At 39.8% G+C, this 25,330-nt stretch overlaps 1 protein-coding gene and 1 non-coding gene across 7 annotated transcripts; both read right to left on the reverse strand.

Moving 5' to 3' along the window:
- Nucleotides 1-2,536: 2,536 nt before the first annotated feature.
- ZCCHC8 (zinc finger CCHC-type containing 8) lies at nucleotides 2,537-25,018 on the reverse strand. 6 transcript variants are annotated; one of them, XM_057526762.1, is made up of 14 exons: nucleotides 24,647-25,018; nucleotides 23,421-23,461; nucleotides 21,013-21,087; nucleotides 19,335-19,440; nucleotides 18,043-18,117; nucleotides 15,675-15,778; nucleotides 15,484-15,549; nucleotides 14,848-14,908; nucleotides 14,227-14,369; nucleotides 13,795-13,937; nucleotides 10,998-11,119; nucleotides 9,576-9,662; nucleotides 9,190-9,307; nucleotides 2,537-4,058 (listed from the first exon to the last, which is right to left on the reverse strand). In XM_057526762.1, the coding sequence occupies exons 1-14, from the start codon at nucleotides 24,845-24,847 to the stop codon at nucleotides 3,280-3,282; spliced, it is 2,121 nt and encodes a 706-aa protein (XP_057382745.1). In that variant the 5' UTR covers nucleotides 24,848-25,018; the 3' UTR covers nucleotides 2,537-3,279. The 6 variants fall into 6 exon arrangements, with proteins under 6 accessions (XP_057382745.1, XP_007189644.1, XP_007189645.1 ...); XM_007189582.3 differs by having other exon boundaries at nucleotides 23,421-23,458; nucleotides 24,649-25,017; XM_007189583.3 differs by having other exon boundaries at nucleotides 21,013-21,041; nucleotides 24,647-24,734.
- On the reverse strand, nucleotides 20,415-20,549 carry LOC130704684 (small nucleolar RNA SNORA9). Its single transcript, XR_009005138.1, has one exon. It is a non-coding gene; the product is annotated as a small nucleolar RNA SNORA9 (small nucleolar RNA).
- Nucleotides 25,019-25,330: the final 312 nt, after the last annotated feature.

Genomic DNA, 25,330 nt, shown 5'->3' on the forward strand with positions numbered 1-25,330 from the left:
CTTCCACATTATTAAGACTATAGAAACGGCTCTGTTATTAAGAACTATTTAGAAACCCTTTAACAAAATAATTTAATCCTAAACATTTAAAAGTGAGTTTATACCAGTAAATCAAACGAATATATTAAGTTGAAGAAAAAATAATTTTCTTAAATGCTAAAGAAAAACACAGCCTGTGTGGACACGAGTTCTTGGGAACTGAGCCCTACCTTACAAATTCACGATTGTTACAATACCCTTGCTGGTTTTATGTGCTAATGATAACCTACACAGTATGAGACAGAAGGGCAAAATGATTCCATCAGAGACGCTGAAGAATAGAACCAACAAGGAGGAAGCCTCTTATTGGCACAAAGTAGATTGTACTTTGACCATGTAAGGACATGCAACATTTGAAAAAAGAAATCAGTCCTTCAGTATTTTAGTAAGGACGGTGACTTCTTTCCACTTACGTGCTCAAGGAGATGACAAAGAGCTGGCCTCGTTTTAGCAGCCTGTATGACAATTCACATTCCTTTTCACTGAAGGCAAAGCTTAGAAACGGGTCCCCACCCCGGCTCCCAGTCCAGCCTGAAGTGCAAGTGTTTGGTTATGACCTCACCTCTCCACACCTGGAGACCTGTCACAGCATGGCCAAGTCCAAACAACAACTCACTCCTCCACCCAACACTCTCTTCCTAATATTCAAATACACCAAACAGAATGCATTTAAAAAACGGGGCACCTTCTTAAGGCAACCACTTTCCATTTTTCTGGGTTCACTTCTATAAAATATCTCCTCTCAAATTATTCTGAATTCTGCTTTAGGATGTCACTTCCTAAAATACCACTTGGATAAGGTCACTTCACATTGCAAGATCTTTAGCAGATCCTTTGTCTTAATAAAATTCAAACCCCATAGCAAAGCAATCAAGAGTTCTTAGCATCAATGAATAAACAATACTTTTAAGTCTTTTTTTTTCCTACCATCCTACATTTCTTGAGTGTTCCTGCTTGGTTTTACTCATGCCATTTCTTGTGTATTTCAACGCTCATTTTGTCTATGGAAATCTGTAGTTCTACCTACCTTTTTAAAGGATTAGCTCAAAGGTTCTCTTTCCAGAAGTCTTCAAATACCTTCCAAACGAATACTAAAACCTCTGGCCTTGTGAATTTAAAGCCAGTCCTTCCTAGGTGCCTCTCCCACCACCCCAAAATAGCCCAGGTACCTTGCCCGTTTCACATGGCCACATGATCAATCTCCTAAGAGGAAACCATCCATTTTCTCCTGCTAGTAGCTAACCTCCTCTTAAAACAGATTCTATCATTTTCTTCTTTTAATGCCCCAAAGCACATAGAACAACTCAAGTGTGCCCTCAATAAGTAACTGGATAAATAGAGAAATAGGAGTCCATTTTTTGAGAAACCAGTGATTTACAGAGCTTTTGACAGAGAGGCAGTTTAATGGTTAAGAGCATGGATATGGGGGTCAGAGTGATCTGTGTTTAGGTTCACCAGGTTACTCAGCCACTGTGTGTCTTAGGCATTTCCTCTAAAAATGAAGTTAATGATCCCTACCTAATATGGCGATTTTGATAATGGGGTAATAAAGCACAAAGAACCTCAACATGATTGTCTGTGGCACATGCTAGAGAGATAACTGTTAGATTATCTCTGGTGTCACAGGAGACTCTGCACAATGCGGTGCTTAAGGGGCATTTAAACAACTACTTCTGTGATTTAGGGAACAGTCAAGTCTTTAGTTGGACTGGCCTCTCAACAACCACTTTTTTTTTCTTTTTTTTGGCCGTGTCACGTGGCATGCGGGATCTTAGTTCCCAGACCAGGGATCTAACCCACTGGACCGCCAGGGAAATCCCAACAACCACTTCTTAATTGTTGACAAGTCCTTTTGACCTCTCTATGCTGCTGAAGTTTCCTTAGGTTATGTACATAACGTGGTGATAAGATATTTACCTGACAGAAATGTTGAGTAAGATAATGTACGTTAAAGCACTATGTAAACTATTATAAAAGATCAGTTTTATTATGGACTTCGACTCAGAGAAAAAAGTCAAAAGTATTAAACATTTTATTCAATTTCTAGCACGTTCTGTGAGGGCCTTGAAAATAAATTTCTCTCTTTCATATAATTTTTCTTCCCAGTTAAGTTGGTTTCTCAAGTTTCCAAAATGAAAACCAAATCTGAAATGGTTATATTTTGCTCCCTCTGCTGGCCTGTGAGGAGAATAACACTACCTAACAGGAATCATTCAAGATCATCTAAATGTTTATTTTCATGGACTTGACTATAAAGATGTAATGGCATTCCACATAAAGACAAAAAACATAGTTTCAGCTCTATCTGATATATCTGACAATTAAACACAATTTGTTTATGTCTACTTTTTGTTTTTAACAATTATCATAGGATTCAAACCTAGAAAACTATTTTTGTACAAGGGCTAGCTGCCCTCCATTTATATTTTTCAAAATGATTACTTTAAAACGTCTTGCTATTTCTATATTTAAGGCTGAAATCCACTGAAAATACCCAAACTTGTAATTTCTTTATTTCCTTTGCTGCCACTAATTTTTGCAAGCACATAATTTACTTCCAAACTTACAAGGTTGTATATACTAATTTAACTGTGAATCATCTTTTTGTATTCAAAGTCTCAGATTATGTATATGAAAACTAATTTATTAAACCTTTGTACACAAAGATGAACATACCTGTATAGCAAGCTTATATGAAGAATGAAGTTACAAAAAAGTAAAAGTGTTATTAAAACTGATGCATGTAAATCACTTACAAAAATACCCAAAATGGGATAAAGCTGCTCATCCCTGATTTTTCTCATTTGGTTGACAGAGTTGAAATATGAATTTTAAGTGGTTAGAATTTTTTCTTTTAAAAAGTGATATATTAAACTTACATACAGGATAATTAGCAAAATGTAGAAAGGGAAAACAATGTACAAAAGACAGATAAAAACCATCACTCTTGACAGACACGATCCAAAAATAATATAAACCTTAACAAACTACCTCTAAACCAGCTCCTACCTACGTCCCCCCCGCAAGGTTTTACCAGCGAGAATAAAATATAGTAAACCAGCAAGCTCAGTCCTTCTGTTCTTTAAAAGAGGCCTGACTTCAGACCACAATTAAGCCTTAGATAGACTTCTTTTAACATGGGAGGGACAAACAGGAAAATAATTTTACCTGTCCACTTAGTACTAATTACCAGAACGCACAGTTATAATTAAATAGCTCTTGGTGCTATGTCAAAAGCAGTTATTCAGAAGCCTTCTTGTGTTTTTGCTGGTTTCGGGGCGAGTTCTTTAACAAGTTTCTTATCCTGAGGTACATTCCAGTAGATTCCGCCATGTTCTCGAATTCAAATGGCGTTATTCCGGTTGCAAACTTGCTCATGTCGGGGACGGGGCTATGGATTTTAGTGGTTGTTCCAGGACTGGTGTCCGTTTGAAGGAGCTTCTGGCTGCTGCCTCCATTCTTGACCTCACAGTCCGACCCGACCCTGCCACTGTCAAGAGTACCTTCAGAGTCGGCCTCGGCCGGCCCTTCTTCTTGCTTCTGGCCAGGCAAGGCAGCCTCAGAATCTGGACTCGAGGTTTGTTCAACTTCTGATTTCTCTGTGCAGGTGTCTGGTACCTCAGCCTCATCTGACATCTGCTTTTCAGATGTTTTTCCCTCTGGGACAGGGAGGTCAGGCTCATTCGGACAAGGTGAAGAGGCAACCGAATTCCCGGTTAAAGGTGTGTCAACAGGAATATCAGAATCACTGTTTACGCTCTCGGCCTGCTCGAGGGCCGCCCAGATCCGCCTCTGCTGTTCTTCAAGTTCCTCCAGAGTCAGTGCGTCCTCGTCCATAGTCACAGATGCCGTTCTGGTCTGGGGTGAGCCACTGGGAGTGAGCGGCGGGGTGCCCTTGGGGAGCGGAGGTGTGAAGATGGGTGGAGGGGTGCTCCGGGGCAGCGGAGGAGTGCCAGGGGGCAGCGGGGGCTGAAACTGAAAAGCTTCGCTGCTCGGGGGCCCGTGCGGGACCTCTGCATCTGAAATGAGGACGTTGAGATACTTTGAGTTGTCATATAGCATTTATTTGGTTTTACTGACACTTATTATTTGAACTCAGGTGAATCCAGAGGTTCACTGGGCAAAATAACTGGCTCAAGAGGGGAAAACTGGGTCCTCAGATACCATGACCATCACTTAATGTCCTCAATCCACCTGAAAAGAACATCTGCAGGGGGAAAGGTCAGGATCTCTGGCGCCAGGAACTTTAACCGAGGGAAAACTTTAACACAGTAGGAAACTGGGCTGGAAATTCAGCTGCCTAGACTCCAGAGTGGTGGAGGCAGAAGGATATGAAGTGGAGCAGGCAGGGCGGGGAAGTCCCTGGCTTACTTCCCTATTCTGTACCCTGAGTGTAGACTGCTCGCCTGAACTGTGGGTTCACGCAGCCAACTGGTCACTGGTCATCACTGCCTGTATGTCCCACAGACACAACAGATCCGACCTGTCCAAAACAGAGGAGCTTTTCCTAAAATTCACACTCTTCCCCCATTTGCTAAGCTCGCTAATAGCACCACCAGTGGCATCTGGCTGAAGTCTCCCAATCTGAAACCTGTGCGTCATCAGAGAGTCCTCCCCCTTTCCTTCTGCCCACAGCAGGTCCTTGGCTCTCTGGGGTCCACCCTTTCCTGCAGCCTGTCATAGGTGCTGCGTTATTTTGGGCCCACTACTGTTTGTCAGGAATATGAGTCCTTCCTGCCTCTGGACTCTTCTTCCTTATATTCATCCTCCAAACTATCAGTCTTTCTAAAACATAAATCTGGTCCTAATAACCTTTCCACCTCATGAGAAACTCTTTAGTGCCTTCCCGTCACCTACAGGAAGAAGTCCGATCTCCTCTGTGCCTTATGAGGCTCTCACAACCAAGAATTTGCCTATTTCCACCATGTCATTTCTTACTGCCTGGTTTAAAAGACTCCAGCTGTCACACTGTTGTTGGACCAATGTGCCGTGATGCTTCGTGCTTCTGTAGTTGCATTTCTCACTGTCTCAAATGCCCTAACCCTTCTCATGGCCCTGGTAAGTCTCTGAATTCATCCCTCAAGATGCAGCTTGAAGTCATTCTTGGGAAGAGGCTACGACTTTATCGAGCACGGCTGCGCAGTTTTTCCTTGGTGCCACTGTCACAGCTGGTAACCAGCTCTGTGATACTAACCTCTGTATGTATCACTACAGGCCACCACATTTATATTAAAATGATGTTGACACATCTGCAATCCTAGGCGACAGAGAGCCGTAACTAAGGGTAGCAATTGTGTCTTATTAATCTTCTTGCTCTCAGGGTCTAGCGGAGGAGTCTGAAACACACTATGTGTGTAAAAACTTTGGAAAATTCAACTGCATAACACAGAATCATAAAGCCTATGCAAAGCCAGTCTGAACTTTATTGTATAGGCAATAAGATCTGTGAGGAGGGTAATACACTGTCACTCAGATTTTAAGACGTTAACTCAATCAGAAGAGCAAAGAACGGATAAAAAAGCTGAAAGGAAGGATTAAAAAAAAAAATCAGTTATAAGGGCGCCAAGAGCAATCAGGTGAGAGAGAAAAGCCTGAACGAAGAGGCAATTTCTGAGACAGTGTTAAGATTTCGGTAACTGGCGAGAAACGGAAAGCCACGATCACGGGGGAATGAGGCTGCAGACAAATGGCATCTCTCAGTCTCGGGAGCTACGAGAACACGGGTGCTGCCGACGACAGCAGAGAGCACAGAGGGCGGGGCAGCTGGCAGGGAGAAGGGATGGCGAAGCTAGTGAGCTATTTGACAATATATGTACTTTATGCTTTTAAGAATAAAACATAACTAAACAGTTTAACCCAAGTTTCATCTTGCACAAAATATCACAATGAACACTATTAACATAAGAATGCTAAATGGGAAAAGGATGTTCAGGTACTTATAGTTCACAGTTCCAAGCTGAATCACTGTACCCACAGCTTTGCAATATGGAACCCATTTCACTTATAACACATTATTTGCTAATAAAATTTTCCACAGGAAAATGGCAATTAGACTGACTCACTGTTTCTTCTTCTTGGGAATGAGCTGCCCACAAAAGTCACTCGAATTGCTACGCCTTACAGAGTTTCATCCCTGCAGGGCAGGAAGAAGCTGGGGACCGGGGGTGGGGGGGGGGGTGGCTTGCGGTGGTTCTGGGGTGGGAAGGGCCTGCCTTTAGGACCATTTACCAGGGTGTTCATAAGCCAACCCAGTTCAGTTAGCAGACCCTCTTGGCCCTTTCATGAAGCAGCCCTATAACTGGCCTTGATAATATGATCTGTTACTACTCACTGAATGATCACTTAAGTTGTTCAGAACCAGGGTAGGGAAAGGGGTTGCTATTCACCCCCTCAAAGACCCTGACATTCAGTGTGCTGAGAGGGAACATGGAAAACAACATGTTTTAACAACAGAAGGATGGCCTGGGGGTGGGAAGACACATGGAGGTCAAGATATGTGGCTTGAGGCCTTGAGCTTTACATGTGGTCAGAGTGTTCTGATCCTGGCACTGGCCCATCTTTTAAGTCTGTGGCTTGGGCAAGAAAGCTCTTGTCACGGGGTTCTTTGTCCTCAGCAGGTGACTGCATGTTATGGTGGCTTCTTTTAGAGGTGCGGCTGTTTCTAGAAAGGCAGAGGCTTACTTAAGCTTCTGCACAGAGGCAGGCGCTTATAAACAAAACCAGTTGCCTCTGCTGATGGCTGCGACCAGAGGGGCCTTTAGCAGGTGGTCTGGGACCTTGAACTACATTTAACAAATGTGTGTGGGCAGGCAGAAGCGTCAGCGGATGGCAGCAGAGGCTCGGAAGCAGGCACAACTGACGAAATAATTCACTTACAGACTGCAGGGCGAGGGGGATCTAGCGAACTAAGGCACAGGCTTCGGGGTAGGGGCCCAGCTGAGTCCTCAGGAAGTGTGGCAGAGGCAGAGATCAGATATATAGTGTGGAAAGAAGGCATTTCAGGCCTTTTAGGCACCCGGGGTAAATAATCTTTGTTCTGCAAAGGTTCTGTCTGTCTTACAGAGAACTAAAGAGGTTCTAATTAAACTGTTTATCCCAGGGTGAGTTAGGCAAGCACTAGCACTAGATCTTCTGCCCCAAATTCCACTGTGGACCGAGAACCACGGAAGGAATGTGGAGGCACTAAACTTGGATTCTTGAGTCTCACTTCATCACATGGGCTCAGGCTGGCTCTTGATTGGTTAATTATATATGAAGGAGAAAGAAAGAGACAGACAGACAAACAGAGAGAAACTTCCCTTAAGAGGAAGGTTTCCTAGGCCTCAGAAATCCCCTCACAAGAAACAGAAGCAGCAGCTCCCAGCACAGGGCTGAAAGCGCCTGCAGGTAGTGTGTGGACCTAGTTACGGAGTGCCACCGCCGCAAATTCCCAAACCTCGAGAGAAAGCAACTACAACCCAATGGTTCAAAATACCAAGCTCGGGTGTCTTTTCCTCAGAGGTACTACTCTAAGTGCCTAAGACCAAAATTCTCTTCTTATGGGGAAACTTCTTCCAACCTAATTTAAGTTCCCAGGTGGTGGAGTCAGATGACTGGCACTAACTAACATCCTTGAGAGACAGAAACCAAGACTTTTGCCCTTACTCAGAAATCTCGGCTGTGGCCTTTGATAACACTGGGAAGTGCTGGGCTCTGGGAATGTAATTCTGTCTGGGACAACTGCTTTTGGGTTCTGGGGAATTGCTTGCTTTCAAAATTTCATAGGTATGTGGCAAAGGCTGTAATTCTGTTTCCTATGAACTCTTTGGCCGTGTTAAAAGTGAGACTAGATATTGAAGTAAGGCTGTCGGTGCTAAATGTCCAGGTTGTGAACTTTACTAAGGCATCAAGACTCCTGTGGTAAGAGCAAGCAGAATAAAAAATTTGGGAAAATGGTTTGGAGGCTTTAATTTTGGACTTTGAAGTTGCTAGTGCAAAATAATTCAATTTGGGGCTTTAAGGTGATTTAATCTGCAACCTTTAAATTCTCCCTGGGTGGGGCTTCCCGGCGGTCCAGTGGTTAGGACTCCGCGCTTCCACTGCAGGGGGCACACGTTCAACCTCTGGTCGGGGAACTAGGATCCCGCGTGCCGTGCGGCACGGCCAAAACAATAAAGTAAAATAAATTCTCCCTGGGAATCTGAAAATGGGTATTCGGGGTAGGGAGGTCTCCATTCAAATTTGAGGCAATTTACATTGCTGGCATCTTATTACTAGAGCATCTGTATGCATTTTACCCTAATGTTGCCATTTCATTTCGCTTTCAGAACATCCGACATGCTACATGGGACCAGAGTAGAGGGGCATGGTTTGTGATGGGAAACAGAACAAGGGGTGAGTTTTCATTAGGTTCAGAGCGAACTTGGAGTTTATCCAATTAACACAAAATTCTGATCCATTCCAGAGCCTTCTGGGGGCAAAATCTAAACTACTCATCAGTAGTCCCAAGGGGAAACCCAAAGGAGTGGTGGTTGGTAGTGGGGCAAGTGGGGACTCAAAAAGGTGGGAGAGTGACTGTCCTGGTAACTACTGAGCTGCTGAAAAGGACCGTCACAACCCTGCTTGACCACAGGTTCCACGGTAAACCCAGAGGGTTCAGAGAACAAAAGGCTGGGGGAGTATCAGAGGGCAAGGCCTTTGTTCCCTTCTGGTTTCTGAGAGGACGGACTTTCCTCCTGGTCTCTCTTTCCTGGGGGGAGGAGGGACTTAGTGGATTTATACACTCGGGAAGAGTAACTGGGAAAGCCTGACTTAGCTCTGCCCTTCTTCCTCTCGGGAGCAAGCTGCCAAAGGGGAGCATGTCCCACTGCTTGTCTCAAAGCGCTGCCCACCAGAGGGGCCGGTCCAGGTCCAGAACCACTGGGACCGGGTGGGTAGGTCTGTCTGACTCAGGTATCCAGTCGGCTGCCCAGCGGGCTCTCACACCAAGCTATGAGTCTTCCAACTGAGCTTCGAGCAGTAATAGTGGAGATGCTCTGATATCCAAGGAGAAAAGAAAAGATTTCCTCTTTAGTTACTGCTCGTAAAGAGCTTCCTCTTTCTTATGGAACTCAGGAGTGTACAAATTCGCCCTACTTTCTAAAGAAATCAAAACCACGGGATGAAACCTACCCGAGTCGAGCTCCATGTCGGCGGGCGAGGCTGCTGAGCTGCCTTCCTTCTTCTGCTTCTTTGGACTACTAGGGCTGGGCAGAGACGAAGACCTCTTGCTGCTGGACCTCACACTCGGCTAACGGAGAACCAAACCGAACACAAGTCAGGTGGGTCCACAAAGAACTGAACTCCATCCCTTCACTTAAATATGATGTAGAAAACCAATCTGGAGCTAAGTCCAGGTAACTGGTGAATGCAGTTATCTTTTTCCTTTGGATTCATCAGAACACACAGAGTGCTTTATACCCAAAGCGAGAAAAGGCGATAAGATGCCTAATGAGTTACAAAATTCCTCAGATAGACACGATACATGTTTATAAACCACACTCTGAAAATCTATTTACCGCTTGGAAGTTAGAAGTAAGGTAATTGGCAAACACGTCTTTCTGCTGACATGCCTGCATTGGTATGGAACCAAACATCCTCCATTCCTAATGATGAAAGGAGAAGAGAAAAATAAGTATGTATTTGGAAAACGTCATGCTTTGAATAGTCTGCTGACAGGAGGTAAGGTGGAGGTCTCAAATTACATTTCTGCTTCATATGTGACTTTTCCTTTTTGGGGAAATTAATGAAAATAATGGAGCATTGAAGGGGAAAAAACCCCCAACTCTGCCTGCAGAACGCTCAGGACTGAACACTAAAAGACTACTTGACAAAACTGCTTGGCCCAGAAAGGTTCTACCTACTACAAGAAGAACTTACAGGCAGTAACGACACAGACTCTCATCCGGCCTGGCTGGCTCCCGCCCCCTCCTGACGCACCAGCGCTGTTCTCGTGACTGTTAACTGTTCCCTTCTCCTAACTCGCTCACTCATGCTGATTTTTTTATCTTCTGTTCTTTCCCTTTCCAAACTGAGCAATAATCTTTAAGGTTCAACATCACTCATTTCTCTCTTATCGCCAGTAACACATTCAACAGTGGTTCTCAATAGAAATCACTCTGGGCTCTTGTGAAACCTATAGATTCCAAGGACTAAGTTAGTTAAGTCTAAGGGTGGGAAGGGGCGGTGCTCAAAAATGTGCATTTCTAATGCACACCCCAAGGAGATTCTGATGTAGGCTGGTACTTGGACCCACTTCCAGAGGCACTGATGATCTGTACATGCAACTCAGCCCTTGATTAATCACACACGTCTTCGTATCTGTTCACTAGACTGTAAGTTCAGACCTTTGGCTGTTTCTCTAAAGCCCAGTCCCTAAGAACACCTAGAATGCATTTTTATTAAAATACCACCACCACCATCACCACTACTATAGTTAGTTGTTAAAGCCTGAAACGTAAGATGAAAGTTGGAAAAGATTAAGTGTAGCAAACCTTTCTTGTATAGGAGAAATTTTACTTTGGGGAGGGGGGGAAGAGGGAAGAGTAGGGAAAAGTTATAGTATACTTAGATTTATTAAAGGCAGAAATTTACTTCCCAATTAATTCTGTAAAACTTATAATACTGCTTCAAACCATCCCATATTTTAAAAAAATAATCTTTTAATTTTAGAATAGTTCTAGATTTATAGAATCTCACCATTCTATTTTAGCTCCTTTTCTTAGGGCATAAAATTGGAAAAAACTGTGGGGTTCTTTTCTTTTTGATGAATTCAAGATTTCACTTAATATTCTAATCAACATAAAGGAAATTAAAAAGTTAAACACAAAAGTAACACATTTACTTCTTTATGGAACAGTAATTGCTACATAAGCTAACATTTTGAACAATCTACATAAATAAAGTCACATCCCAGAAGAATAAAAAACCAACACACTTACATCTGGAATTCCTCTGGGAGTAGATATATTAAAACCTGGATAGTTTACCAATTTCGAGAGATCGTAAGTGACACTTTTATTTTGTTGTACTTCTCCAGCTTCTGTTTCTCCATCAGCACCATCTATTACAGACCATCAAAAAGCTTAATATTGCTAGATGCCCATATAAATCCCTCTCCAGACCAAAAGTAGACCTGGAAAGTGCTTAGATTCATGACCACAGAATTATTCCGAGAATAGCTTTAATTATAATTTGTCTGAACCATTAGATTATAATTTTTAAACAACATGGACGTATTATTTTGATAAAAATAAACATTTAAAATCTTGGAAACTTTAGTTCTTCCATGAGTTACTTGAAAAGTCTGTTTTGCACTGGTCTTATGATTTGCCTAATCCTCTATTCCAATTCTTTATTTAATAAACATTTATATAATGGTTACTGTGTATGAGCTAGTGTTTTCTTTTCAGATAGTGCTTTAAACAGTTCACAAGTATTCATTCGCTTAATCTTCATAACAACCCTAAGAGGTACATACTATTAAAACCACTTTACAGATGAGAATAGTCTTTGAAAGATACTTGGGAACCACTTCATTATTTTGAAAAGTACTAAATAATCGAACATTTATTTTGCTAGTCCCGTGTCTATATACCTAAGGAAAACAAATAGTTGATGAGAAGTTTCTCTTTATATAAGTTTTCAGGAAAAGAAGCCAAGTAATGAAAGAATAAGAATATAACCAGTGTGTCATCTGTATCATTAACAGATAGATATAGGCAGTGATCACCAGTGACTGATTCCACCACAATTCACAGGAAACAGAGGGACAGAGAAACATGCTAAAATAACACCATGGGGATGCATCAGCAAAATCTCGAAAACTCAAAAGGACAAAATACAGAGTTTTGTTAAAAACAAGAAAGGGAACTTACAGATTAAAAGAGATTTAAGAGGCTCTCAATGATCTACAATCTTTTGTCCAAAGAATCCCTATTCAAGCAAATAACTTAGAGAGAGAGAGAGAGAGAGAGAGAGAGAGAGAGAGAAAACACAGAAATGCAAGCATCTACAGAGTGGCACGAGCAATGATAATCTGAATGTCAGCATGACTTGGGGATATATTAAAAGGCTGTGCTGGGGCTTTCCTGGTGGCACAGTGGTTAAGAATCCACCTGCCAATGCAGGGGACAAGGGTTCGAGCCCTGGTCTGGGAAGATCCCACCTGCCGCAGAGCAACTAATCCCGTGCGCCACAACTACTGAGCCTGTGCTCTAGAGCCCGTGAGCCACAACTGCTGAGCCCGCGCGCCTAGAGCCTGTGCTCCGCAATAAGAGAAGCCACCGCAATGAGAAGCCCGCGCACCGCAATGAAGAGTAGCCCCCGCTCGCCACAACTAGAGAAAGCCTGCACACAGCAACGAAGACCCAATGCAGCCAAAAATAAATAAATAAAATTTAAATAGAATTTAAAAAAAAAGGCTGTGCTAAATATTCTTTGGTACTACTTGAGGTGGGGGGGGGGTGGTAAATTTTTTATTTAGTTTTTATTTAATTAATTAATTTATTTATTTTGGCTGTGCTGCGCGGCATGTGGGATCTTAGTTCCCTGGCCAGGGATCGAACCTGCACCCGCTGCAGTGGAAGTGCAGAGTCTTAACCACTGGACTGCCAGGGAAGTCCCTAAATTTTTTATTTTTATTTTTAATTACCTAAGTAATATCTAGAAACACTTTCATTTTTTAAAAATGTAGAGCATTAGAGATAATACTAAAATCTTAAGCCCAATCCTGTTTTCCTTCTCAGGGATAACCACTGTTGAGTTTGCTGTATATTGGTTAGGACTTTAAAAATTTTTATATAAAAAGTTATTTACTATCTACCAGATGCCAGGCACTGTGCTACATGATAAATAAATAGATACAAATTGTGACAGGGCATGAAGAAAGCAAACAGGGTGAAGTGATAAAGACTGGTAGAACAGGTGGGTAAACATGGGAGAGACACCTTTAAATAAAGTGGTCAGGGAAGGCCTCTATGAGTCCAAACCCTGAAATCTAGGTGGTTCTTGGTTAAGATCTTTCAAAAATATCTTTTACAAACATAACTCCTCATAGAAAATATAGAGCATTGTTTCATCCGTGTGGGTTTTTTTTAAAATTTAAGATCAATGGTATCATAATATGTAAGTCATCCAGAAACTTGCCTTTTAAACTCAGTACTGCATAGGGATTTTGCCAAGTTAGCTCCATGGATTTACTCCATTTTAAAAAATACTGCAGGGATTCCACCCCCCAGATCTACCACGGTTTACTTAGCCATTCCCCTTTAGGGCCTTAATGTTGTTTTTAATTTTTCACTATCATAGTCAATGTTAAAAAGTATCTTTATATACATACATTTCCTTGTGCGCACATGTGAATATTTTTCTAGAGGAGGTACCTAAGAGAAGTTCTAGATTATAGGAGTGTTTATTTATTCTAACTTTTATAGGTCTCCTGGCAGAGATGGATATATTTCTGTTACCATTACTGAGAAAGGCAAGAGCTTACGCGGTCTAGCTGGAGAGCTAATACCTTGCTAGGTAGTCACTGAGCAACTCCAGATAACCATCTGATAACTCTCAATGAAGTTTTAGTTCCTTCCTTGTAAAACAAGGGAAACACCATCAAGATATTTTTTAGTTAACTCAGCACACACTAAATAAGCCAGCCATTCCCACCCCATTTTACTGTGATTTTTAATTAAAAAAAAAAAAGAACACTTAAGCTGACTTATCTAACTGAACATACTATACCTTTTCCATCATAGAGTGCAAGCCCTGAGGTCTCTAGTTCGGCCTCTTTGAGCCAGCCTGGTGGGTATCCTAGCTGGCGCATTCGATATATAAAAGGTGGAAGACTCTTGTCCGTCACACCCAGTGCATCCTGAAGTTCCTCACTGAGTAAAAATAAAAGAGGAAGAAAAATACTGTATTCTTGTTTGGATGAAAATACATACTGGTCTGACATTTTAAAACTCTTCTATGTTTTATATTATATACCTGTGGCACGGTGCCTATCAAACACATAGTTAAAATTCCAATAACTGTTTTTGGATTAATTGATGTACATTATGTAGAGCCTTGCTAGAGAACACTTATATCTTGATTATTACCCTGAAGATCCACAGAACGTTCCAAATAGTGGGGAAGTAGAAATGACATTCTACGGTAAAATGACAGAGGTACCTAATAACTCCTGGCTTGAATCTTCCAAATCTTTCTTCTACTTCTTCTGCATGGTATCGCTGCTGAAAATTCTGATTGCTTGTCTCACCACAGGCATCCATATACTCTTTTCTCTTCTCACTTATTCGAGCAGCATTCCGAGGCTAAATCATAATGTGTTTGGAAAGAATGGTATCGAGCAGTTTAGAAATATTTCAGAAATTAAATAAATACAAGCACTTTTTCTAGGTCAAGCACACAGATTATTTCAGTTTTAATGCATAAGGGACAGGTATAAAAGAGTGGATACTTTAGAAAAATAAGCAAAGAAGAGAAGCAGTCCTTCAATTTCTTATTACCTTGGTACTATCATAACATAAAATAAAGTTTTGAAAATAAGTTGTCTAAAAATGAACTCTCAGAATGTTTTATTCATCTCAAATACAGAGTACTGTAATACATTATTTTTTAAGAAACCTAATGTCTTTAAAACTTATGTATAAATTTGGAAAGATTTCAAAATCAAGGACTACGGGAAAGTAAGACAGGAAGTTTCTTCACATCACACAATGCCACAGATGCATTGAAAACATTAGAAAGCTCTGGTTCAAAGATTTTTTTTTTTATATGAGAAAAATTTACCATTGGGCAATCTTTCATTTGATGCTCTTCAGAACCACAATTGAAACAGTGAGGCTTTGGCCTATTTGGTCAAAAAACAAAGATTTTCATAATGTAAACAGAAATATAAAAGCAAATCAACAAAATTCTGTATGACAGCAACGTGTGTCAGAGACAAGAAAGCATGTAGATCGCCAATTATTATCTGCAAAAATGAGTACCCTTTCACCTCTTGTGCTTAGTGATTTAAACAAACAGTACTTTTGACCAAGTCTTTTAACCAAGAACCCTTGTGTTCCCGACTGATCTGTTACCTCTGAGTTTTCTCAGTGGCTAATAACAGAAGAACCAAGGCAAACAGATTATCATATTTTCCTTTAGGTAACTTGGAGAGGGGTAGATGGTTATAAGACAGCGATCAAACTGACAGCAGTAATGATACCTTTCCACCCACCCAGGCACATCAGGCGTGAACCAAGGAATTCCAATATGACTGACTTAAACATTTAACGTGTCTATATATTGAAGTTCTGGTTTAATCTGTTTATTTATCGTAAGCTAGCAATAAAGAATATTAACTTTTCAAGCTAAAAGAGTTCATGGTTTCGGTTAAAAAAGAAGAAGAAGAAGAAAACAAAAGCAACTCCCCACACAAACCTTTTTGCCTTTACTTGTATTTCTTGCCCTTCTAGAGAAACAATGTGGCTGAAGACTTGCTGGTACCTTTAGTGAGTTTTATTAAGGAATAGTTATCATAGTCTGCAAAATTTGGTGTTTTTTTTTTTTTTTTTTTAAAGGTGAACTTAATGGCAAGATGCATAAAGATCTTCATTCACTATGTAGGATACTTGGGTATTTCCCATCCTTCCGTAAGCTGAGGGTTTTCATTTAGTAGCGGTTGCCCCAATTTATCAAGGCAAAAATTAGTAAAATACAGGACACTTCCTACAACCTGCAGAAAACAAGTCAAAAAATATTGCTATTTAAGCAGGAAAAAAAAAGACATTAAATAATGTAAGGCTATGATTAATTGTTTTAACAATTTATTTCTGGATGAAATTATTAGAAATAATAATCAACTCCCTAGTTAAAGGAGCCACATTCTGATGTGTAAGTAAGATCTCCATCACTGAATTCCCCTCTGTTGCCTAGATCACTGAATTTTTCCTGTTGGACCACTACTATCAGCTGCACTTTCTCCAGACTTAAAAAACTAAAACTTGTCAACAACTCTTACATTCCCTCCAATTTCCCCATTTCTTTGCTTCCTTTTGCAGCAAGATCCTCAGACAGTTGTCTATATCTATATAGTCACTGTTTCCACTTCCTTTCCTCCCAATCACTCTTTTCCTTTCTTTCCAATTTTTGGGAACAATTTCCTACAGAAAAGTTGAAAAAAATGGTACAAGGAACACCCACGTACCCTCCATCTAGATTCGACAATTGTTAACTGACATTTTTGTGTGCACATCTCTACACACACACACACACACACACACACATTTTTACTGAGCCATTTTTGAAAAGTAAGTTGACACCACTATCATCTTAGTCTAAGTCACTATTTTCTCCAGCTTGAGATTAATACAATAACTTCCTACCCGGGTTCTAGCTTCCACACATAACCAGCTACAGACTCTATTCATGACGCTGCACCCCTAAATACTTCAGTATGAGCCTTCTAAGAATAAGAACATTCTACAAATCACAATACCACTGTCATGCTTAAGAAAATTACTAACACCTTAAAATCATCTATATCCAATCTATTTTCAGTTTTCCACAATTTTAAAGACATGGGGGTGCTGGGATAATGAAGAGCCCACAGATCTTACTGAAAAAATTCACAAGGTATGTACACATCTCTGCAAATGTGATAAAGGCTGATATTTGCAAAGGTATCGTTTTAGATCACCCTATAAATGCCAAGTGGAAGAACTAGGACCAGTGATTGGATTGAGTACAAGAAGCACATTTCAGCTCAACTTTTAGAGAGTGGAAATTTCTATCACAGGTGTGAAGAATGAAGTGGTTTGTCTCATTTTTTAAAAAAGTGAATTCCAAGTTACTGGAAAGACTCAAAAAAAGACCAAGATGCTCTAAGGGCACTTTAAAGAAAGATTCCTGAATTTGAATTAGATAACTTCATTTCCCTTTTAAACTCTAAGGTTCTGGGATTTAAAGTGGCACCTGCCTGGAAATGGGGGATTTTGCACTTACTAATTCAGTCTAAATTGTGGTACACCAATGGGACACAATACTCCATGAACATGAAACCTAGTCTTCCTTTAATGGAATCCAGGATTACATCATCTTCTTTAAAAATTTTTAAGTTGCAAAATCACACCACTACACTGCACTGACACTGTTGAATTTTGCATAGGTACTGAAAGGGCTAAATGTAGGTTCATCTCTGTAAATCGTCTTCTGTTTTTCACCCACCATTGGAGTCTGTGAACATTTAAAATTTCCTATCTGCCACCTGTTATATTAGCTATATACCCCTCTCAGCTTCACCCATCTCTAAGTTCCACAAGCATGCTTTCTATATCTTCATCCAAGTTCTTAAAAATGAATAGAGGTGGGAGAGAGGGATGAATAGGTGGAGTAAAGAGAATTTTTAGGGCAGTGAAACTACTCTGTATGATAGTCTCATGGTAGATGCATATTATTATAAATTTGTGCAAACCCACAGAATGTACACCACCAAGAATGAACCTTAACGTAAACCATGGACTCTGGGTGATAATGATGTGTCAATGTAGGTTCATCAATTGTAACAAATGTACCACCTGGTAGGGGCTGCGGATAGTGGGGGAGGCTATGAATGTCTGGGGGCAGAGGATACATGGCAAATCTCTGTACCTTCCACTCCATTTTTTAGTGAACATAAAACTGCTCTAAAAAAAAAAAAATCTATTAAAAAAGAAAAAGAAAGAAAGGAAAGAAGATGAACAGAGAGGATAGTCAAGAGAAAAATAAAGTCCTCCAAAGTATATCTATTGTGCCCCCAGGCCACAGTGAAATGGTTATTAAAAAGCAAACTATGGTATTTAGAGGCTGAAGCCTACACTGTTGTTTACAACAAATTTAATGAAAGAATGTGTGACCATCTGATGACATATGACTATACAACTTTATCATTTAAATGCCACCCAATGGACATAGGATAGGAAACATATCTGCAGAATTCAAAACTTGAATGTCCAAACTTACACTAAAAGCTTCCTTATTGTTAACAGCACTGGATTCTTCTACTTTATGGTCCTCTTCTAGCATAACACTGGAAGGCTAACACAAAGAGAAACACACGTTACAAAAGGTAACCAAATTCTAACAACTTTAAATTTCAAATATTAGCAATCTGAACACACTCACTTTATTTTCTAATACATACCATTAAGGTATATAAAATTTTGAATTCATTGTTGTCATAATTAGGGTGAGTTGAGAAGTTAAGCTAGGTAGGAATGTTTATGAAAGAAATCTCCCGAGTGGGGAAGTTAAAAAGATATATAAAAGATAGTATCTTCTGGAACATTAGCATACACTATGACTTTTTTTTTTTAAATTATTTTTACACTATGACTTTTGTGTTAACAAATATTAGTTATGGAACTTTCAACACTTAAACTGACAAGACAGACTTTACCTTGAAATCAGATAATCAAAGATTAAAATAATACATAACTTGGTATTACTGGTCAATACTGATATTATAACCCTTACAGACCTCAAGCCACTACAAAATTCTGAAGTGTTTCTTGAATCAAATATTAAATAATATTCAATATGTTTTTTTTCTTTTTTTCAGTATGGTTTTTATTGTTAAATGTATTTTGTTCCGTTAATCTTTAAAAATTATATCTGATAGGTGAAAACTAAAGGTGATAAACAAAAAATTTAATTAATTAGAATACTCCATTCTCCAACCTCTGAGGATAAACAGCTAAAGATCCTTATTTGAGAGACTCTACTTACCTTAATTTTTAATTAAAAAAAAAAGCCCAGAAATCATAATTCTGATTTTCTTAAGGTAAACTCATGCCCTAATATTCAGAGTGGAATCTCTCAGATTTCTTTGGGCATGCTGTTGATTTTTAAAACAAGTAGAAGGGAAAGAAAGGATGGCATATGAACCTGTTCGTTTTACATAAAAAGAATCCATCTTTTATAAACCCCAGAAACAGAGACTTTTTTTTCTGACCTAAAATTAATTTTCTGCCCCAAACCACGTGTCCAAGTCAGGGAATAGAAAATAAAGAGGTTTCAGTTTTGAGTGTAGCCAGGTGTGAATATGACTCCCTGAGAAAAGCACCCGTCATCCAAAAGAAAGCCCTGTGGCTGCGCTGGTCAGACTGTGGAGAAGGAAGCAAGGCTGCAGGATGGGAGGTAACAGTCAATCTCAACAGTCACTCTGGTTTTGATTCAAGAGGATCCCCGGAGCCTAACAATTGCCAGTGAAAAGCATAACCTACTAATCTTAAAATCTCTTAAGTTTGAAATACCTGGGGCAAAAGATTAAAGGAAGTCTTTTCCACATCATTTTTCTGCTGTTCCTCAAATCTTTTTACTAAATTTGATACAAATTCCTCTATTTCTTGATGATATTGCCTGCGTAAGAGGACAAAATGGTCAGAACCCAGACAGAGTAAAACATTGACTTGATTGAGTTTTATGCATTTTTAGAAGATGTCATGTGTAAATTTTGTTATTTTGTTTTTCAGAGTTTATCAAATCGCTGACTCTTTGTAACACTCAGGAATCTATTCCTTAGGAAAAATATATACATTGTTGTCAAGTTAATAAAATGATTATGATAAACTAATACAGTGCCTAGGATGTAACAGCTGGCAAATACTTATGCAAAGACTAAATGGATTTTATTTATAAATTTTACATACTTAATTTTTGAATCTATAATACACGTAAATGGTTGAAAATTCAAAAGAACTAAAAGGGTGAGTTACGTAACGAAAAGCTCCCTTCCTACCCTGTCTCTCAGCCCCTTATTTCTGCAACACAAAGATAATCAGTGCATTCAGCTCTTCCACATCCTCCTCCCAGACACCCTCTCTGCACATATAAGGAAACACCTACGTAAATATTACACTGGAGAAGAAAAGACCAAAATGCAATGCAAGAAAAATGACTGAGGTCTATTTTCCCCAGCTTTCCAGGTTAAGAACCACGTTCATCAAATATTCTTCAGTGCTCAGTTCAGGAGGGGCCAAAAGAGCCAACTTCCTCTTTACAGACTTGATGTGTCAGGTCTCGTTAGCTCTGACATTCTAAGATTTCTGCAGGCACAACACCAGCTGAGCGGTGCAGACATTAAGACTGCCAGGAGTTTGAGATAGAGGCCGATTCTGACGGTGACAGCGGCGCCGGAGCCCCGCGTGCCCAGCACCGCGCGGCTCCTGCGCTCACCACAGGCTGCTCCACCCTCCCAGAGCCTCAGGTTCTGCTGCTGCTGAGATGAAGCAGCCAATGGACCTGCCACCCAGGTAACACCCTATGAGTGGTCCCTTTACCTTGCCCGGCGCCTAAGATAACAATATGATTAAGTGACGCCGAAGGGGGCAAGCAAGTGTCTGAAATGTCTATGACCATGCTCTGAGGAAGGGACAGGTCAAGGCCTCAAACCATGTCAGAACATTCTAGCAAGCACTGCAGGAATGCACTGAGTCATCCTAGACCCAAGCATGCTGGAAGGCTTGCAAAGGTCTAGTTTTGCTATTAAAAAGAAAAAAAAAATCATGTGGGTAAGCTTTGAAGATAGCCAACAGGGAAAACTTACTTCCCTGATTGTGGTAGAGAAACGGTTAAGATTATTTATGGCAGTAGCGGTGACTTTTATTTGAGGCTATTTATTGGGCTCTTACAGGTGCTCATTTAGCTACTTAAGAGGTAGTTACTATTAGTGTCCTGTTTTCCAGTGATGAAACTGATATGCAGAGAGGGTCAGTGACCTGTCCAGGTTCACAGATATAGAACGTAGAGGAGTCCAGCTTCAAATGCAGGTTTATATGACTCTAATGTCCTCACTCTTATCATGATTCCATAAATTTTAAGTAAAAGAATAAAGATGGTATATAAAGTAAAAATGAAAACAGCGTATTTATAGAAGACATTGTATCATAAATACATCAGCTCATAATATTTAGGAAAGGGAAAATTACTTACTTTGAAATAACATTGTTCATAAATAGAATCTGAAATAAAGGTCCATCTAATTTAGTATTGTTCACCAATATTCCACTAAAACAGAAGTTAAAACATATTCTTAGAAGACATTAAAGTAAAACTTGCATATGTATATATAAACGCTGAATCTTTATAATTCTTAAGTACCAAAGATCATATAATATTTTACAAATAAGATCAAGAACCACAAAGAACTCCAGTTTTACCCACTTTAACAGTTTTTAGGGGTATCTTTTACATTACATATTTTAAAAAATATTTCATAAAAAAATTAAAAACTACAGTTAATCTTTCAACCAAAAAGCTTCTTTACCCAATGGCTGTTTGTTTACAAATTGAGGGGAGGGACGAATTGAATAAACCAGCAGGTTACAAGAATATATTTCTGAAAGAATCAGTGAAATTGGCTTGGAAATATATGGGAAATTGAAACACTATAAATAAATGGGTAGACTCTTTCTGGAGGGCAGAGCACACTGCACTAAGTAGCTCAAATCCAAAATTTTAAAGTAGAGATGTAAAAAGTATCTCATTCCTGAATTTGACTTTCAAATACTGCAAAAAACAGAACTAGACTGCAGCCTGGAAATCTGCTATATAGCCCTTCGGTAACCTGGGAGCAGCTGAAGCTCTGATTCCTCCACACCTGCCTCAAATCCTTCTACCTGTACAGCACGTGAAATAAATCAATCCGTATGTGGAACTGCCCACATCAAGTAGAGAAATAAAATTAAAATATGAAGACACCCAGAAACTTGCTTCAATTTGCACAAACTTCAGTTTTAAAAAATACATCATGTTTTTAAAAACTACATGCAATTGCATGACCCTTGACTGGAGTTCAGTTTGAGAAATCAGCAATAAAGACATTCAACTGGGGAAATCTGAATCTGGTTGGGAATGTTATTAAGGAAATCGTGCCAGTTATTAGGTGTGATCATGGTGTTGTGGTAACATGAAAGTCTTTAGGAAAAAAATACATGCTGAAATATTTGGGGTAAAGTATGTATATGGAATTAGAAGAAGGAAATATGGCAAAATATTGTTAAATCTAAGTGATGAAAATATGGGTATTAACTGTACTATTCTTTCCACTTTCTGTACGTTTGAAAATTTTCATCATATAAAGAAAAAACAGAAAAAAGAAAAAAAAAACACCCCACAATGTTTACTGGATAAAAAGAAGAGACACTTCTGATCATGAAAGTTCCAAAGATAAGGGTTAAATCAAGAGATGTAGGGTACAATTTTATCTAAATAATTTTATTTTTTTCTTCCTCGGTGTTCTGTAGAAAGCTTTGTCAGTCTGACAATGTGGAGGACTATTAATTTAAAATATATATATATATATATATATATATATATATATATATATATATATATATATATTCCTTTTTCAGGATACTAATGCTTGCTTCTTATAAATTGGCAAAGCCTATGATGCTGTAATCATTTGAATTCAGGTGATTATAACCCCCTTATAAATAAATATTTAATGTTTAAATGAACAACTCTATTACAAAGCATATGCTTGTCTAAATAAAATATCTTTACATATATAAAAATTGTGATTTTTTAAGAATCCTAGTTACATTCAATATGTTTACTACCTAACCAAAAATAAATGTAGATCTACAAAGCGTGCTCACATAGAGGAAGGAAAGTAGGGCATAGAGAAGTTATTCTTTAGACATATTCTGAAATATGTCTAAATTCTACATATGTTAAATTCTAAAATTTTCAAGTTTTAGTCACCAGTGTAGCCAGTTAATTCAGCTGGTACCAGGGACAAAAAATTCCATGTGAAACTGCATCAGGGTACCCCATATTCTGAAAGCCTTAACATACCGTTCTGTGTAATAAATTTGTACTTTAAGAAATATTTTAATTTAGTGACTACTAAATAAATTTATATTACAAAATATCAACATTTATTCTTCTATTAAAATCAGATGCCTGAATGCAAATTTACTCACTGTACTTTTTTCAAAAGCAACTACTTTCTCTTCTTCTAAAATGCTGCATCTTGCATTATTTCTATTTATGAGCACATTTTAATTGTATAAATAAATCTTCAGCCAGATTAATACTGTAATCTGAATTCTAACTTCCCAGAAATGTTCGCTGAATAGCAACAGCTAGGTTGATAACTTGCCTGTTCTGAACATTAAGTCAAAAACTTCTGAATTGTGTTTCACACGTATTTTCACCCAATAAGTCAGTTTCAAAGTTTAATACGGTTGTGAGAATTCAAATTTTACCCTCACAAATTAAAAATAAAGGATCATTACTATGATTTCTTGAGTACAAAATGGTACAAAAATCCTAAACACCCTTTTTGCAAAAAAAAACCCTGTGATTAAATATTCAAATTCAAGATCTCATACCTTGGTCGAGTCAGAATGTTCAATTTTCTTTTAAGTTCTTGATGTTATTACTTGTTAAGGAGTATAAGCCCTCATTAAATAGAAATATGAAGATCATAAAATTCAACTACTAACCTCACTGTTGGTGTCAATGTTATAAACATATGTTATAAACGTTAAAAGACAAATATTTTGAGGATGACACACTTACTGACCTCCTGTTTTGTTGCAGGGCTAGGTATCTGGATCTACAAACTAAAATACAGTTTTCATCCCTTCCAACATGGTATTTCTAAGGCAGGGTCACGTAGTTCAAAGAGACTAACAGACTAAACCAAAAATGTTATGCAGCATAACAGACTGTTAAGAACTGAAGAATCTAGGATGGAATCTATGAATGTTCACTGTAAACTCCTTTCAACTTTTCTGTATTTTGAAATTTTTCATAATAAAATGTCGAGGAAAAAGGCATTATGAAAAAATGACTTCGAAAACCTTAGAAGATGATTTACCAACCACTTTCAGGGGTCTTTACACTAGAAAAACTACCTGAGCCAAAATTACCTGCATGTGTATTACAAACAAAAAAACACCAAAAATTCTCTAAGAATGGGAATAAACATATTAACGCATCTTGCTAGAAAGGCTGTAAACATGTGACTAAAGGCAAACGGAAACTTATTTGGCGCGTTTTCCCTAGGGGTTTGCAATGGACCTTAACCACGGAAGCTATTTCAAAGTGGAAGAACTTTAAAATGAATCCCCGAAGTTCATCAAGCAATTAACCATTTCTCTCTGCATGCCTCGACTCCTTAACGCCCCCAACTGCACATCCTAGCACCACTAACTTTTGCCCCGCCCTAAAGACACATCTGCGCCTAGGTCTAAGCATCCGGTGTCTCCTAACATACAACTACAGCGTGACTGCAACAACTTTAGCTTGGCTCCAAAAAAGGAGATCGGATAACGACTCCAAAGAGGGGAAGGGAAGTGGTGAAGAGTATACAACTGAACAGTTGGAAGAGTCCGGAATAACACTAAAAACCGGCCCCAGATTGGGGGGCGGGAGGAGCGAATAAGGTCCAGGATACGGATCCCAGAAGGGGAGATGTCTGCGCCGAGGCCTCGGGGACAGCTTACGCAACCCGAACCCGCGATTCTCAGCCTCGTGGAATTTCCGCCCGCACCCTCCCGGGCACGGCACACACCACACTCCCCAGTGACAGGGCCCAGCGAGCGGGAAGGATATTCTCGGCGCGGAGCTGCTCGATGGTTTCCTCGTACTGCCGAAGCCGCTCCCGCAGCTCCGCGTCGCCGACCCCATTCTCGTCCTCCTCGTCGCCGTCGTCGTCCTTGAAGAGGGTGTGAACTGGCTTCGGAGTCGACTCCTCTAGGTGGTCAAACGCCTCGAACAGCTCTAGGTCGCCGAAATCCACCTCCGCCGCCATTTTGGGCTATGGGAAAGATACGAGAAGAGGCGGAGCTGGCCCCCCAGCCGAAGGCAAAGGTTGTTGGGCGGCACCGCTCTCTAGGGCTCCGGCCGCCCTAAGCCACCCAGTACGGTTTCCTCCAAACGTAGGCCGCCGAAGCTGCATAATGGGCGGGCCAGTCCTGTGAGACTACAACTCCCAGAATGCAATGGCGTCTCTCATGCCCACTTCTGAGGTCGCTCGGGAGCAAGGCATGCTGGGATATGGGTTTCTAAGCGACTGTTAACTCATCGTTTGCATTGCATACTGGGACTGGTCCTTTTTAACGTGAAGAAAGCCCAACTATATCAGAATGTGTTACAACAATATGAGTTGTCTCTTATGCATTTAAGGCTGCAAAAAATCAGAGCACGATGTACGGCTTATCACAGATTCTGGTGAATAAGGAACTCCAGTTTTGCCACAGACTACCTTTGTGATCTTGGAGAAGCTACTTCAGTT

This window comes from Balaenoptera acutorostrata, chromosome 13 (genome assembly GCF_949987535.1).
Source record: "Balaenoptera acutorostrata chromosome 13, mBalAcu1.1, whole genome shotgun sequence".
In the NCBI taxonomy this organism is placed as follows: domain Eukaryota; kingdom Metazoa; phylum Chordata; class Mammalia; order Artiodactyla; family Balaenopteridae; genus Balaenoptera; species Balaenoptera acutorostrata.